Source organism: Chaetodon auriga, chromosome 8, assembly GCF_051107435.1.
Source record: "Chaetodon auriga isolate fChaAug3 chromosome 8, fChaAug3.hap1, whole genome shotgun sequence".
In the NCBI taxonomy this organism is placed as follows: Eukaryota; Metazoa; Chordata; class Actinopteri; order Chaetodontiformes; family Chaetodontidae; genus Chaetodon; species Chaetodon auriga.
In genome coordinates, this window is record NC_135081.1 from 27,581,955 (window position 1) to 27,597,502 (window position 15,548).

General features: G+C 44.3%; 1 protein-coding gene across 5 annotated transcripts; it reads left to right on the plus strand.

The window, feature by feature from the left end:
- Positions 1 to 814: 814 nt before the first annotated feature.
- On the plus strand, positions 815 to 11,578 carry LOC143324473 (N-acetylglucosamine-1-phosphodiester alpha-N-acetylglucosaminidase-like). Of its 5 annotated transcripts, none has more exons than XM_076737002.1 (6): positions 815 to 996; positions 3,791 to 3,996; positions 5,054 to 5,321; positions 7,765 to 7,804; positions 7,928 to 8,030; positions 8,549 to 9,955. In XM_076737002.1, the coding sequence occupies exons 1-5, from the start codon at positions 914 to 916 to the stop codon at positions 8,000 to 8,002; spliced, it is 672 nt and encodes a 223-aa protein (XP_076593117.1). In that variant the 5' UTR covers positions 815 to 913; the 3' UTR covers positions 8,003 to 8,030; positions 8,549 to 9,955. The 5 variants fall into 5 exon arrangements, 3 of the variants coding, with proteins under 3 accessions (XP_076593117.1, XP_076593118.1, XP_076593120.1); XM_076737003.1 differs by lacking the exon at positions 8,549 to 9,955 and adding an exon at positions 10,776 to 11,578 and having other exon boundaries at positions 819 to 996; XR_013077466.1 differs by lacking the exon at positions 8,549 to 9,955 and adding an exon at positions 10,776 to 11,578 and having other exon boundaries at positions 827 to 996; positions 7,932 to 8,030.
- The last annotated feature ends 3,970 nt before the right edge of the window (positions 11,579 to 15,548 follow it).

Genomic DNA, 15,548 nt, shown 5'->3' on the forward strand with positions numbered 1-15,548 from the left:
GAAAAACTGCTGATTTTTCGGTTTATTCACCGTCGTGTCAGCACAAGTAGGACAGGTGATCCGAGTCTGTGCACCACGCGGTGACATGAAGAAGTCAGGAGACGGTGACAGTCATGTGACCGCGCTGCGTCAAGTTACTACATTGCGTCACATTTACCGGAAGAAGGTGGTAGTTCTTTCAAATTAAGAGATGTAATACTGACAGATGTTCTCCGATCAATTCTTGCTATGATTAAAAAAATCACATTTTCTTTCTGATTATTTTTTCTTTTTCATATGGGGCTCTTTTAAATTTCATATTTTGTAATGTTTAAAGAAATCCACAATATGTATATTTTTTATGTTACTGTTATCTTTGATATAAAGTTCTTTCATTGAGTGGTTAAAGTTGTAATAAAGTAGCTAGAAGTCGCTCCATATTCTTTTGAATTGAAGTGAATTGAAAACAGCACTGGAACCTCCCATAACCTAATTTTAAGTCAGTATTATCAGTCTTAGTTTGCACCAGAATTTATCAGCACAGAGATAGCACAGACTTTTTTTCCTGACGGTTGATAAACCAAAAAATATTATGGAAGAAATTATTTGTAAGAAATGACAAAATAAGATAACTTATTGTGCGACAAAGGTATGTCAAGGTATGTAAGTCAAAATTATGAGGTTTAGAGTCATGATAATCAAAGACTCTATAGTTGTTTGACTTTTTGAGTTGAATCAAAATTAAATCTGACTTAGCTCATTTTGACTTTTCTTTTTTTCCTCTTCTGACGGTCTGCCAACAATAGGCTTTTATTTTGTATAGTGACCGGAAGTCGTGTGTTTCTTTTGTTTACTTTGATGCCGTGTGCTAGCTGGATGATGTGGTGACCAGCAGGAGGCGAGGGGAGTTCGGAAGGCTAGTTTTCCTCCTCATATGGCAGCAGTGTCGGTGAAATGTCCGTTTCTATGGATGCTGCTGTGGCTCTGCGTCCGGCTGTGCGAGACCAAAAAGACCCGGTAAGCCCGCCGGTTCCTGTTTCGGCTAGCTGCTAATGTTAGCGTGCTAGCTGTTAGCCGAGCCCAAAGATTGAGGAAGTGTGTTCAAACTTGTTTCGTTCTGTTGTGACAGTTGAGTTTGCTCGCTAACGATATTTGTTAGCCTTTAATGACTCGACGGGTTCCTGCTAACACTCTAAATACACACATTCACGCTAACCTCTCTCTCCAGCTGTTGAGCAACAGCAACCAGGATTTAAACTCTTATCAGAGTTCAAAGTTCACAGATTTGAGTGACTGACCTCAAACTCGAAAGGCCTTCAGTCCCTTCATGTCATTAAACTTCCAGTGTGAGTCACGAAGATAAACATCAAGAAGGATAGTTTTATTTCATATGTCACATTAATGGCATCCAGAGCAGTTTTAGCCCTTGCTGTGTCTCAGTGAGTAATAACGATAATGATTTTAACAATATTTAGGCTTAAAGTCGGCTGGTGAGGAGACGGTTTGACTTCCCTCTGTCAGCGCTGCTGCAGGTGGACTCTCCGACCACACGGCGGCGCTGTCAGATCAGACAGTACTACACACAGTTCATGAAACAGAAACCACCTCAGCCAACATGACAAACATCAGGACACTTTATGAAATGAAAGCAGGTCTGTTCAGCGACAGAGAAGCTGTTTGAAAGTGACCGCTCGAGTGTTTATTGATTAATCCGCTAATTGATCACATCGAGCAGACGCATCAAGATTTCACCACCTCAGATAAAAGATAAAAGTTTTATGTCACTGTTTTTTTCTGCTGTAGGTTAATAAATTCCTCCTTATCTTTTTAAAAAATCAACAACACACCATAAATGTTTGCAAATGCCGTAAAATCCAGAAGTGAAACCCTTAGTAAGGGGAACGCAGTACATGTACTTCTTAGGACAAACTTACTCTCATAGTACCGTGTGTGAAGAGCGTGAGCGGTGATAAAGGAAGTTTACGTCAGCTGTCGAGGCCTGAACGTCTTCAACTCAACAGACCGATGCAGAAGACGACTTCCATGAGGAGCAAAACTGCCAAAAATACCAAATCATGCAGTCAAAGCAGCCAATCAAACACACGAAGGTGACTCGAGGGCGAGAATCCATCTGAACCGAAGACTTCATGACAACGGGGCCGCTGGTTAGTCTCCAGTCCAGCTGAAAAACAAACAAACAAACAAACAGACAGACAGAGCTGTAAACATCACAGAGGAAGTGATGTTATGTGTCTCCTCATATGTGGTCTGTAGGGCGGCCATGTCGTTTCACACACACACACACACACACACACACACACCCTCTCTGTGGCCTTGACTTTCCAGTTCCATAAGGTGGACCCCTCCCCCGCTGCGGTGAACTCAGCCTGACCTTGTTTGTGTGTTTGCTGCCTTCTGATTGGCGAATGCTAAACTGACTGCGTGTTGTGCTGTAGAGCGTTGCTGGTCATCAGGAGAGACCCCCACCCCGAACGACGTCCCTGGCTGAGTGCAAGTCGTCCGTCTCTGGGAAAGTCATTTATTGAACGAAAATGCTAAATATTTTACATGTCCAGCCTCTGAAGGGTGAAGATTTGCTGCTGACTTCTGTTTGGTATCATCATGAACTGAATTTCTTAATTGTAATCAATAGACCTGATGACGAAGTCGCAGCCCAAAACCAGATCTGCACACCAGTTTATTTCTAAATGTCTTTTCTCTGTGAAACTCCAGGACTGAACCAGTTTCAAGCTCTTTCTCACTGGACCAGTTTCACCCGTCGACCTCCGTCTGTGATCGTGATCCAGTGCCAAGCCCGTCGTCTGTAAAGTAAAAACGTATATAAAAACACGTTTCAGCCAACACAGAGGTCATGTGATAGGAGTGAGTGAACGTCAGTGAATGAGAGTAAAACACTTTGATTTGTTCTAGATCACACAATGGGAACACCAGTGCTGTGAACGCAGCCCAAAAATCGCTCACTATCTTCATTTCTCGTCCATTTTCGACCTGAAAACTTGACCCGTCGTTCAGCCTTTGAGAGTATTAACTGTAGTTAAGTTACAGCGAAGCTTCTCGTTGAATTCTGGACGTTTATTATCATAATTTCTGAATTATTTTAGGTGAAACATTTCCAAATCGTCGTTGTTGTGATGTTTTAAAGGGGCATTCATGGGATAAGGAGCCCATCTCCACCACTAACGGGCAAAAAAACCAGAAAGTCAAACATGAAAATAACGAGGAGGCGTGTTGAAGTGTTTTGACACCGAGGCCGGAGAGAAACCACAGCTCAGCTCGGTGGAAAACACATTCCTCCATGTGATGAAACCAGATTTGACCAACGGAGGCTGTGATGAAATCCACCAACATGAAGTCTGACCCAACACGGGATTTATGACCAACACGCCAAGCAGATTCCACTTGGACGGCGTCCTCGGAGGGTTTGAGGAAAGTCCGTTTTTAGTTTTTGTGGGAGTGTTTGGCTGTTTTTCTTCCCCTCTGCGAGTCAGCAGATCTGGAGGACGACGCCGTCAGACGCTCGTTATTTTGACTTTTCAAAAGCAGCATTAGCAGCAGAAAGTGTTCACGTGTGAGAAGCTGGAAACAAAGAAGCATCGACGCGTTTGTTTGATGAGAGACTGAACGGTTCACACCTGAAGACTGATGAGCCAAACCAAACAGGAAGTAGACAGGAAGTGGACTGGCAGGTGTATCAGTGTGGAAACACCTGGTGCCGCTCAGACCTGCTGATGGTTGTTCACTCATGTCATAAACAAACACGGTTGTTGTTTTTGGTTCTCTCTCCTCGCAGCGTCTCGATGGACGATGACGTCCTCCTGCCGTACGCCCACGGCCACGGCCCCTCCCACTCTCACCGCCACGTCAGGGACTGTCAGCCCGTCATCCACGGCAACGTCACCCATGAGGTCTGGCCCTCCAGCCACCGCGGCGGGCCGGCGGCGGCCGAGTCCTCGGTGTTCGTGTCGGATGTGCCGGGCAGCTCCAGATGGGTTTACGGTCAGTGAGAAGCTTTACTGACCGCTGACGCTGAACCTGGATCTGATGCTTGTTTGACGAACCTCTGATTTATTGATCCGTCTGTTTGTTTATTTCCTGTCTGACCTTTGATCCATTCATGCAGCTGACATTTAAAATGTTTACAAGAGTCGTCTTTCAGCTGCAGCGGCGCCGCTGACGGGGTTGAAAGTGAAAACATCAGCGTGCTTCCTGTTAAACAGACAAATTTAATGCTGCTACAGAGTTTTTAACTCTGATGCCTGTAACGAGGCCATCGGGGAGGAGATGAGATATTTCTGGACGCTTATTCTGAAGCCTGTTAGCGTTAAAGCTCGTAATAAAGAGTCTCTTATTTTCGGCTGACTGGCTTCTCAATGTGCAATCACAAAGTGCGCGTCTGTCAGAACGCGGTCCATAATAATAATCATTAATAACCAAGTACAACTCACGGTATACACAGTCATGATATATCTTAATAACTTCCTCACACACGAGAACTAAACAATACACAGTCAACAGAAATACGTGAGGAAAAACGGGACGGTCAGTAACGTAAATATAAATATAAATAAATGACCGTTCGTACGAGCGCCGTAATCATGAGCGACACCCACTTCGTAGCGCCGTATAATAACAAAGACAGACTAACAGCGCGACAGTAACATGCATCCGAGAATCAACACAACTCAACTCAAACTCACTTCTCTCTGGACGCACATCAACTCACAACCGGGTGATGAACAACATGCAGCATCACACGCACTTCGTCCACTCGACGCAAACTACTCCTTCCGAGTCTCTACTTCAGTCTCTACTTCCAGCAGTGCACAGCTTGACCGGGCGCGGCCGCGCCCCTAGTGGTCGGAGACTGCACATCACCTGCCCTGCCACACAGTCTTCAGAACAAAGCTCGTAAACGTTGTCCAACAGACGTCCAGAATGAAAACCTGAACCTGGAACGACCACAATGTATCACCTGTCATGTCGCTCTGGGTTTTGACTTGGTGTCCGTCAGGCAGCAGTTGTTTCTTCTCACCTCGCTGCGTCTTTTTTCCAGGTCACATGACGGTGGTCCACGACCCGCTGAGGACGGTGTCAGTGTTGGAGCCCAGCGGGCCGGGCGGCTGCGACCTCCATCAGAGGGCCACCGTGGAGGAGACGGCCAAGGCCGCCGGGTGTCTGTACGCCCAGAACGCCGGCTTCTTCAACACTCACACGCACAAGTGTCTGGGCAACGTGGTGAGCGACGGCAGGAGGGTGCAGGACAGCGGGGGGCTGCAGAACGCCCAGTTTAGGATCAGGAGGGACGGCAGCCTGGTGTTCGGGTAAGAGATCCAGGGGTCATGACACCAACACGGGAAGTAAAATGAGTCAAAGGGAATAAGGTCAAGCATAAGAATTAAAAACAACGTAAATAAAACGTAAATAGCGGCCAGCATGCCAGCAGCTTTTATTTTGAAAGCGCACCGGCACACTCTTTGTGAGGGTTATGATCTGTGCTGGAACGTGTCTTTAAACTCTGAGGAGAAACGCCTGAACGCCTCTCCGCCTCCTCTTCGTGCACCCTGACCTCGCGGCTTGGCGGCGCCGGCCTCCTCTCAGTCAAACACATGGAATTCAGTGACTTCCTGTTTGCGTGGAGCAGTAAGTCGGTTGAGTTTAGTTTGGTTTACTATTCAAAAACAGTTGGCGGATGATGCGTTCATGTCAGCGTGGCGTTCGCCTGTTTTCAGGCTGGAAAACAACAAATTCTTCTTCTTTTAAATATCACTCAGTGAAAACGATCCAAACAGTCAAAACAGATGGTTCTGAAGTCTGGACTCGTCCTCAAGGACACCAGGGGCCCGTTTCACAAAGCAGGTTTAGTGAAAACTCCGAGTTTGTTAAGCCTGAAATGAAGGAAACTCTGAGTTTTCCGTTTCACAAAGGGAGGTAACTCAAACCAGAGAAAGAGGGGTAACTCTAGCCTGTTTCACAGAGAGCGGTAACTTAAGCTCTCGGTCAGTTACCATAGTAACAGACTCTATGAACCTAACCTGGTTGGGACCAGGTTTTTCTCAATGAACCTCGAGTTCCTCTCTGTCTCCGCCCTCTGTCAGCCACACACGGTGTTTGATTTCCTCATTCATTCGTCAGCAGGCGAGTTTTGGGATAACACAGTTCTGCCGTCTGTTATTTAAAAAAATCAGTCAGTAGGCACTTTTTTCTCTAACATGTCCTTTTGACAACGATCCCGTGGATGAAGGTGCAGCATTACTGCGCAGGGAATTAAATATTCGTCGGGAGATGGTTATCAGACCGCGCATAGATGTTCTGGCATTTCCAGACAATTATGTTTTTGAACGGTACCGTTTCACGTCACAGTCCATCATCTACATACACAACCTAATCCGTCCTTACATTTGCAACATTACCAGCCGGAGTCACGCTCTCACATCCCAGCAGATATTGTGTGTTGCGCTGCGTTTCTTTGCGCAGCTTTATGTTGGTGATAACAACTGCACAGTCAAACAGCCACTTAATATTTACTTTACAATGTGACACATGATCAAAATGAGGTACCCCCATTAAATTATGCCGTGTCTTACCTGTTTGAACAATGTTTTTATGTTTCATCTTGAGCTGCTGCCAAGTGCGCTTCTCCTCCGCGGGATTGCACCTACATGAAATAAATTAATGAGCTACCATTCAAGCAGTTTTCCCCTGTAATATTATTGTGATTGCAAAGGACTACATTTAAACTTACGCGTTGACCCGAGCAGCAATGTTCCCCCACGCCGCCTCCCTCTCTTTTGCAGCTGCAGCGGTGTTACACTTTTTTCTAAAAAACATGCTCAAATTCGTCGTATGAGCGCATTAAGAGTTCGAGTTCCAGTGGGGTAAAACACGCAGCCCTCCTCTTCCCCGTCGCCATGGTGACTCGTCGAATCGGGGCTCCATTGATGTTGGCTTTTTATAGTCGTGGTGCACGCGCTTAACTCTGAGTTAACCTACTCTGAGTTGACTGAACTAACTCAAATCACCTGTTCTGAAACGGGAAACTCGGAGTTTCCTATCTCAGGCTAGATCAACTCAAGGTTCAGGATTAGACTCGGAGTTTGTTGAACCTCCTTTGTGAAACGGGCCCCAGGATATTAATAAAACCACTACACCCACACAAACAAACACTCAGTTTATCCATAAACCAGGAAAAAGTTCCTGTAACTTGTTTGTTTGATACCTGAGGTCAGAGATCTGTGGCAGTCCTGCATGATGCAACAGTCTGTGGTGTTAAAGTGGAGCTGGAGTAAAACTTAAACACACACACACACACACACACACACACACACACACACACACACACACACCACCGCCTCCATCAAAGCTCATGTAATTCCAGCTCCTTTGTGCAGCAGCGTCAGCCATTAGTGACCAGCGCGCCTCTAATGTTTACTAATGCAGCTCTCATCACCAACAACAACATGAAGGGAGGCTGAAGGCGGAGGATGAGGATGAGGATGAGGATGAGGGGGTGGAGGAGGAACGCTGTATGTGTGGTGTTCACAGCTCAAGGCTGTCAGCTGTTGATGGTGCCTGTATGGATGCGTACCGACGACAGAAACATATATACACATGACTCAGTAAATTGAGTGCACTGTGGCTCCTCTTCTCTCGTTTGTCCTCTTGCACACTGCCGTCATCAGAGCTGCTCTGTTTCTCATACTTTTTTCCATTTGTTGCCTCTTCCTTTCACTCCCGGCCTCCGAACATGATGATCTGTAATGTCAGTGATGCAGCGAGCGACGCCTTCTCGGCTCCATCAGCAGAGGTAAAAGCTGCAGTTAAATGTCTGAAATTGTAAACAGAAGAAGAGTTTACTTTGTTCAAATTAACCTGTTTAAAGTGTCTTTTCCTCCGTCTTGACTTCGTGGTTTCTGTTTTCTCACTGGAGTCAGGCAGAGTGAGCCGGCACCCATGGGGAACGATGGGACCAATGATTGGAAGCTTCGGAGCGTCTGTCGAGTAAAAGTGGACACATGGTTGCTCACAGGAAGGTATATGTGAATGATTGTATTTTATTTGCACATCATCACAGTATGGCCATATAATCCTCATTATTGTGTGTTAGTTCATCTCAAAGGTGAAATGCCTGCTGCGTCAAAAGGAGCTGACTTACAGCAACAATACATCCTCCATGCTGAGGCATTATCGAGCACTGCGTGAGCATGCTCAACCTGCCAGCAGACCAGACAACAGCCACAGTACCTGATGGTCCTCTCAGTCTTGTCATGTGTTTGGCAGGAAGCTTGTGGTATACTTTGGGACAAGCGCTGCAGCGAGAGAAAGGCTGGTCCAAGTACAGCAGCAGATGGGGAGACCAAGGCTTAAGTTGCTCACAGAGGTTGACACTCGCTGGAACAGCACTTCTCTGATGTTGGAGAGGCTTTTCCAGCTGAGAGTGGAGCCCAGTGGGGGTGGCCCTTCTCTCCTTGAGGACAGATGTGAAGTTCCCTTGTGCACCGGTTGTTTTGGACTTAAAGTGTTCTTATCCAGTATGCTCTGTCCTCCTCAGGTGGGCAAGGTGACGGTCGCTTCAACGGTCAGTTCGAGACGAGTACGCTATCTGCGGCGCCATCCTCAGAACGTTGAGCCTCAGCTGGATTTGTGGTTCATTGTATTTCGCCTGCTGTCACAGAAACACAGCAGAGCCGACAGTTTGGTTGTCGTCATGATGAGGCTTGTTTCAGAGCATTATTCACACCTGCAGGCTCACAGTGAAGTCTGGTGATTAAAGTCGTGATATAAAGCCTTTAGCTGTCTGCCCTGTGTGTGTGTGTGTGTGTGTGTGTATATGTGTGTGTGTGTGTGTGTGTGTTAAACCAAACGTGTAGATTAAACATTTTCAGGCAAGTTTCTGACTTGTTTTTGTTCACATTAAATGATCAGAGTGACAAATGTGCAACTCCTGTTTTTTGTCTGCAGGCGCTTTTCTAGCGCTTTTTTTCTAAGAGCCTCCAATTGGAAGGGGATGATAAAGGAAACGTGAATTGTATTTGTATTTTTCTTTTTTTTTTAAGTAGTTTGTCGAACAGAATCGTTGAATGACCAGTTTGTTCTTGTAGACATGAAAATAATTTAGAAGCATGCAGGAATAAGACTGACCAACAGTCACAACTGCAGCTTGTGTGCTTGTTTGTATGGACGTGAGCACAGCGTTACGCAGGCTTTTCTGTGATGTCGGAGAGTAATGATGTATAAGTATACGTCTCGTCATGTGTCATGAATGTTAAATGTGACCAAGCTACAGGTTTTTTCTGAAATGTCTGGTGTTTTCGTGATGGTTGGAAAAGCTCTTGAATGCTGGGCCACTTCAATAGAACAGTCGGCCATGACGGCGAGCCAGCGGTCTGAACCTGAAGCAGCTAAACGCCTTCAGCCTTCGTTCCTTTTCTTTTTGTACCTTCCCCCGACTGCTACATGTCAGATTGTCTTTAGTGGATTTTTTTCCCACCTGTAAATGAAGAAATCTTCTCTCCTTAAAGTTGAGCAGCTGATTTGAGACGATTCTTAACATAAACTGGGTTTACATTAGAAATCAATGATAATGAGATTATCAATGTGCAGCTGAAGATAAAAGGATAAACAACAGAGTGGGAAACGCTAACAAGATGTATCCCTGTTCCATAGAGGAACTCCAACCCTGGATCATACAGGTGTTGTTATTTTGATGATGTTTATCAATAAAATTATTTATTGATAAACATTTGACAAGTAATATTAGATTCCATTGCATTGTCATGTTACATAGCCACAATACACTAAACAAAAATACACCTTATTGATATGAATGAATACATGAACGACTTCTGTGTCTGTTGTCCTCTTGTCTCTGGTCTCTTTAGATCATTGTGTCTCTGTGTCTGTTGTCCTCTTGTCTCTGGTCTTTAGATCATTGTGTCTCTGTGTCTGTTGTCCTCTTGTCTCTTTAGATCATTGTGTCTCTGTGTCTGTTGTCCTCTTGTCTCTGGTCTTTAGATCATTGTGTCTCTGTGTCTGTTGTCCTCTTGTCTCTTTAGATCATCTTTAGATCATTGTGTCTCCTCATTCATGTCTCAGCAGGATGTTCCTGTTCCCTCTGAGGTATTATGAAGGTATTATGAAAACAAAGGACTCAATCTGTGCAGTACTTGAGTAAATGTACTTAGTTACGTTGTACCACTGGAGCTTTTATGGTTGTTTGCTTTGCAGGAACTTCTGTATCAGTCAAGGCTGGTGAAGCTGAAGGCTTTCAGAAAAATACTGTTTTCTAGACGTAGCTGTTATTATTTCTTCCTTTAGTACTTTAAGTATCAAAAATAAAAATACTTTTTAAGCAGCAGAATACCCTCCATCATTGTAATGCTATTGCATCATATCAGTGCTATATTAACCAACACATCACTCTAGAAAGTCATTTGAGGATTTGTGGGTAAACTTTTATCTTAAGCTGTCAGATAAAAATAGTGGAGCAGAAGTATAAAGTAGCTTAATATGGAAATACTCAAGCAAAGTACAAATATATCAAATTTGTACTTGAGTGAATGTATTTAGTTACTTCCGCTACCATAAATGTATACAAAGCGCGTGTCAGTCGGCCTGCGGTGGACTCCTTCTTCTTCTAATGGAAAACGCTCGATGAAGGCAGTTTAAAGTGAAAGCAGCACCTGGTGAGGTGAAGAAGTGTCTCTGACTGTAGTTACTCATGACGGAGCAGATATGGCCTAATTAAGCCTAATTAATGACTTGTGCTCTGTCCACAGTATGAAGCTGGAGGGTCTGCTGATGTGAACAGCGAGGCTCTCTGGGTCGGAGTTGGTAATTGCAGGTCTCTGTGCCGATGCTGACAGTTTGAAACAGATTGTGGGAACGAGGCTTAATTAAGGCCTAACGAGGCACCTGTCATGTCACCGGAAAGACGTCACGCGTGAATGACCCTGCGTTCGCCACCGACTGCCTGAAAGTTCAAACCTGACATCTGTAAGCCCTGAAGGATTTACTCTCCTGCACACTGACCTGTTGCGCGTCTGTAGGTTTCATCTTCATCATGTAGCTGAATAAGATGCCCCTTCAGCATCCTGTAACTGCATCTTCCTCCTCTACAGCACTTCATCTGCTCATCTTCATAAAGACAAACAGATATTTCTTCACTCTGAACAGGTGAACATGTTGCTTTTACTTCATGAAAAAATGCACCTGTTGTGTCACAGAAGTTTATGCACACAGCTCCTGGTTGGAAATGAACCCATTTCCGATCCGACACCTCAAACGCCTCCCGGATCTCATCACGCTCCTCCACAGAGACGCTGGCCCGCACGTCGCTGTTGATGAATACAGAAAGACTACAGACTGCAGATTTACAAAATTTAATGTATTTGCATGATGACAGTTTCTCTTTGTTCTACAACAGCTGGCCTATAAAACGCAGAATAAATATTTGTATTTTACAACAATTCATTTCTAACAATATCACAAAGACCTTTTTCCTATAATTTCACAGTAAAGGCTTTGCTGCCAGGATTTTTACTTTCTGTTTGATTAAAAAACGTATGCTGTCTTAACTTTATACTGTGAAACGAGAGGTGTATTTTTCATATGTTTGCATAGAATTCAATGCAATTTAATATTCAGGACAAATAAGGAATGGACAAAAAAAAACAAAACTTCCCATTATGTTAATTTGCAAATGTCAACCATCATTTTATAGTAAATAAGACTAATTTAGTGTATTTTTACAGCATTTACACAAAACGTTAAGAAAAACAACAAAAACCTGTGAAACAGTCGGTAAATTTCTGTGATTTTTGTTCTTGTTTTTAATTGATTGATGCAGAAAAATCTAAGTATACTCTGTCACTGATACTGGCACTGGTCTTTTAACTCTTTTACTTTTTAACTCAGTTTCAATTGTTCATTTTCCTTCTCTTTAGACTCACACCATCTCTAATCGATCAACACTTTGATTGTAGTATTAGTATTGGTTTAAACCGAAAATGATCAAAATGTTTTTAAAATCTTATTTAAGGCACCACGAAGGTATTTACTGCGGATGGTGACTGTATGGATCATTGTGATGACAGATGAACTTGCACACTAGCATCGGACCTTCACCATGTCCAGAGGAGAGTCATCATCAGAGCGCTCGTTAGCATATCTGAGGCGCTGCATTCATTTTTGAAACTCCCCACGTGACAGAGCAGAGACTCTGAGGAGTCCCGTGTAGATCCCTGTGTGTCCACGGAATGAAGCAGGGATGGTGCCGTGATCGTCACAGCCTGGAATGCACTCACCTGTAATGTAGCTATGCTAATACTTTCTGTCATCTCACAGCGTGCCCACGTGCACCACAGGTGTGCCAAGCCGGCCACCAAATGACCAAATGTGTGTTTGGCACGCTTCCGACGCACTGACCGATGCTTGCTGGTCTTACGGTGACCAGATCCCAGTTCACCAGATGTGGGACAAAGACTACGTTTGTGTGGGACAGTGTGGGATAGCAATGCATCGAGGTAGTCTAAAATAAAATAAAAATAAAATAAAAATAACATTTCTATTCCGCCCCTTAGCTAATAACAGCACTATGCTTCGCCATCTGGTTGATTCAGTAGCACATACAGACTGCAAATGAAAACTTAAATCTATGTTATTTAAATGCAGCTTTCCCAAATTCTCTCCAGTAAGAAAACATCATGGAGCTTTCATGCTATTTCACAGCGCCTCTCAGTTAACACACCTGACTGCGCACAACTACACAGAATAGACAGTCAAGGCTACAATTGTTCTTTCAATCATAGTACTTTGATGTGCTTAAAAGGGTATTTTCTCCAACAACACAACCCCAGCATAACTCCAAACAGCACATGAACGGGTTTATTCTAGTAGAACAATATACTGAACCGCATATTCGAGTATAACATGTACTGGATTAGACTACACGGTCTGATAATCTGAACAAAACAAAACTCACTCAGCTCAGATGAACTACACAGAAGAAATGCATTTGAAAATTATCTGCATTTAATGGACAATGCCAACTAAAGGCACCACTGGGTATAAAATCAGGCACTACATCAAATAATGAAGAAAATAAATAAAAACCAGATATACAAATCAAAACTGGTCAGGAGGAAACAAAAACTTATATTCAATTATATCTATATCTATATTTTCCACTTTTGTCCATCATAGTAACACAATCAATGCTCTTGCCGCACCAAGGAGAGCACCTGGCTGAATGTTTTGAAAGTTTCCTGCAGGCAGGCCCCGCCCCCAGCAAGCACCTGGGCTGACACACAACGACAGAGCGCGGTCTTAATGTAGCAGCTCGGTGCTCACAATATTCTCATCTATATCTGAGACAATGTTTCTCTTCCCTCAGATGTTCCTCTTGGTTTTATACTTCTTGCTTGAGCGTGCAGCTTCTGATAGGGCCTCGCACTGAGTCTCGCGTTGTCTGTGTCGTTTCACGTCGTATTCACCTCCGTGTGAAACGGAAAAATGGCTCAAGCAAACTTCACAGAAAACTTGACCAGACTGGCCTTGCACTGGTTTCTCACAGGGACAGATAGTTTCCCGGTCTTTGTTGTAGCTGCATTTCCTTTTCTTGGCCGTACGGCTCGTGCTTTCCTCCCTGTCTCGTGCTGCATGCCGGCGTCGTTCTCACCTGATTTGCACTGTCTCTTGATGGCGGGGGCGCCCTTAAGCTTTAACCTGCGTCCGCGTCCCAGTTTGATTGACATGATCAAACAGCACGCCCCGCCCCCTGATGACAACCGTCACTGCTTTCTCCACAAAGACATCTGATAAATACCAGATTATAAACACGCATTTCAAAACTAGAGTCTGACTGTCAGTAACAATGCGGGACAACATCACAATTTGCGGGACGTGTGAGAAGTAATGGAAATGCGTGACTGTCCCGCACGAAGCAGGACATCTGGTCACCCTAGCTGGTTTGGCCGCGCCGCTGAGTTCGCGAAAATATGGCCCATTATCATGAATCAACTTGAGCGCACAGAGCAGCAATCACAGAGAAAGATGGGTGCTGATTCTGACGACAAACAGGGAACAGGAAGGACATGTACAGTATCTGAAGCATCGGTCCGAAGATGCTGAACGAACAAACAAACAAACAAAAAGAGGGGTAAGTGTTATAAGACTACATATGTCATATATGCATTTATGGTGTTTTCGTTTGAATTTTGTAGTTAGAATGTTTCTCTATAGCGCATTCTCATGACGTCACGATTGAGTGACGGAGACACTCAAGTGCCTTTGAAGCCTTCAAAGACACGAGTGCCTTTGAAGCGCATTCTCATGACGTCACGATTGAGTGACGGAGGCACTCAAGTGCCTTTGAAGCCTTCAAAGACACGAGTGCCTTTGAAGCCTTCAAAGAGTGCCTTTGAAGCCTTCAAAGACACTCGAGTGCCTTTGAAGGCACTGATGACGTCACGTGTAGCTCTGAAACAATATAACCCAGAATTTTTTTCAGGTGCATTCATTTCAAAAACAGCAGTTATTCGAGAGAGTTTGTGAACATTGATATAGAGTGGAAAAACTTGTTTTTATTAGTTAATTTGCTTTTATTAGAATTTATTTGGTTGGCAAATCTGTTTCATGACATATGAGTGACTTCTTTCCTAATTTCCATACCCCTCTGTGCAGTTCAGCACAGGAATCGCCCAGACTACAAATGGGAGAGAAAACAGAAATAACTGAGATGAGACTGGGGTTTCAACAAAAAGTTAATGAGGTGAAAATGTGCCTCACAAGCAGTGAGGAGCTCATCTCTAAGCTCCAATCAGAGGTAAGGGCACTTCAATTGGAGTTAAGAGATTCAAGGGAAAAGCGGACTGAGCTCAAACAAAGAGTGCAGTCATTGCAGAGAATTTGGCACGTGGAGATGGATCTGAATGAGAATCTCACTGCTGAGGTGGCCAAGCTTAAATCTCTGACAATGGAAAAACAAGAAGAGATTGAACGCCTGATGGAAGACGTGCGTGCACTTCAGCGAGACAAACAATTCCCGGACAATGGAAATAATCGCTCGGCTGATGAGTTGCATTACCCTGAGCCTCTGACACAGAAACAAAACAAAGAGATTGAACAGCTGAGGGCCACAGTGCGTGACCTTGAGCATCGTGTAGAGGTAGCTCAGCAAGACCACAGGGATAAAGACGAGCTGTTACAGATGGTAGCCGTACTTGAGCAGCAGAACGAGACAACGAGGACAGAGATCGGAGACCTGTTGGCAGCAGGAGAGGATCTGAGCAAGCAGACTGAGAACATGACTGCCAAGATGGCCTTGCTTGAATCTGAAATAGACAAAAGTCAGGTAGAGAATGAACGTCTTTGTGCAGAACTTCGTGATCAGATGGAAAATGAGAAACTAATGATTGAAAAAATACAGAGCCTGACTGGTCAGGTGGCCCATCTTGAATCTCTGACAATGGAAAAACAAGAGATTGGAAGCTTGAAGGAAGACGTGCATGCACTTCAGGAAGACAAACAATTCCCGGACAATGGAAATAATT

Bases quoted from the DNA above. Each gene is read 5' to 3' on its own strand.
- LOC143324473 (XM_076737002.1), top strand. From the start codon at position 914: ATGGCAGCAGTGTCGGTGAAATGTCCGTTTCTATGGATGCTGCTGTGG. The intron at 997-3,790 runs GTAAGCCCGCCG...CTCTCCTCGCAG, and splicing joins TGCGAGACCAAAAAGACCCG to CGTCTCGATGGACGATGACG. The intron at 7,805-7,927 runs GTAAAAGCTGCA...TTCTCACTGGAG, and splicing joins TCTCGGCTCCATCAGCAGAG to TCAGGCAGAGTGAGCCGGCA.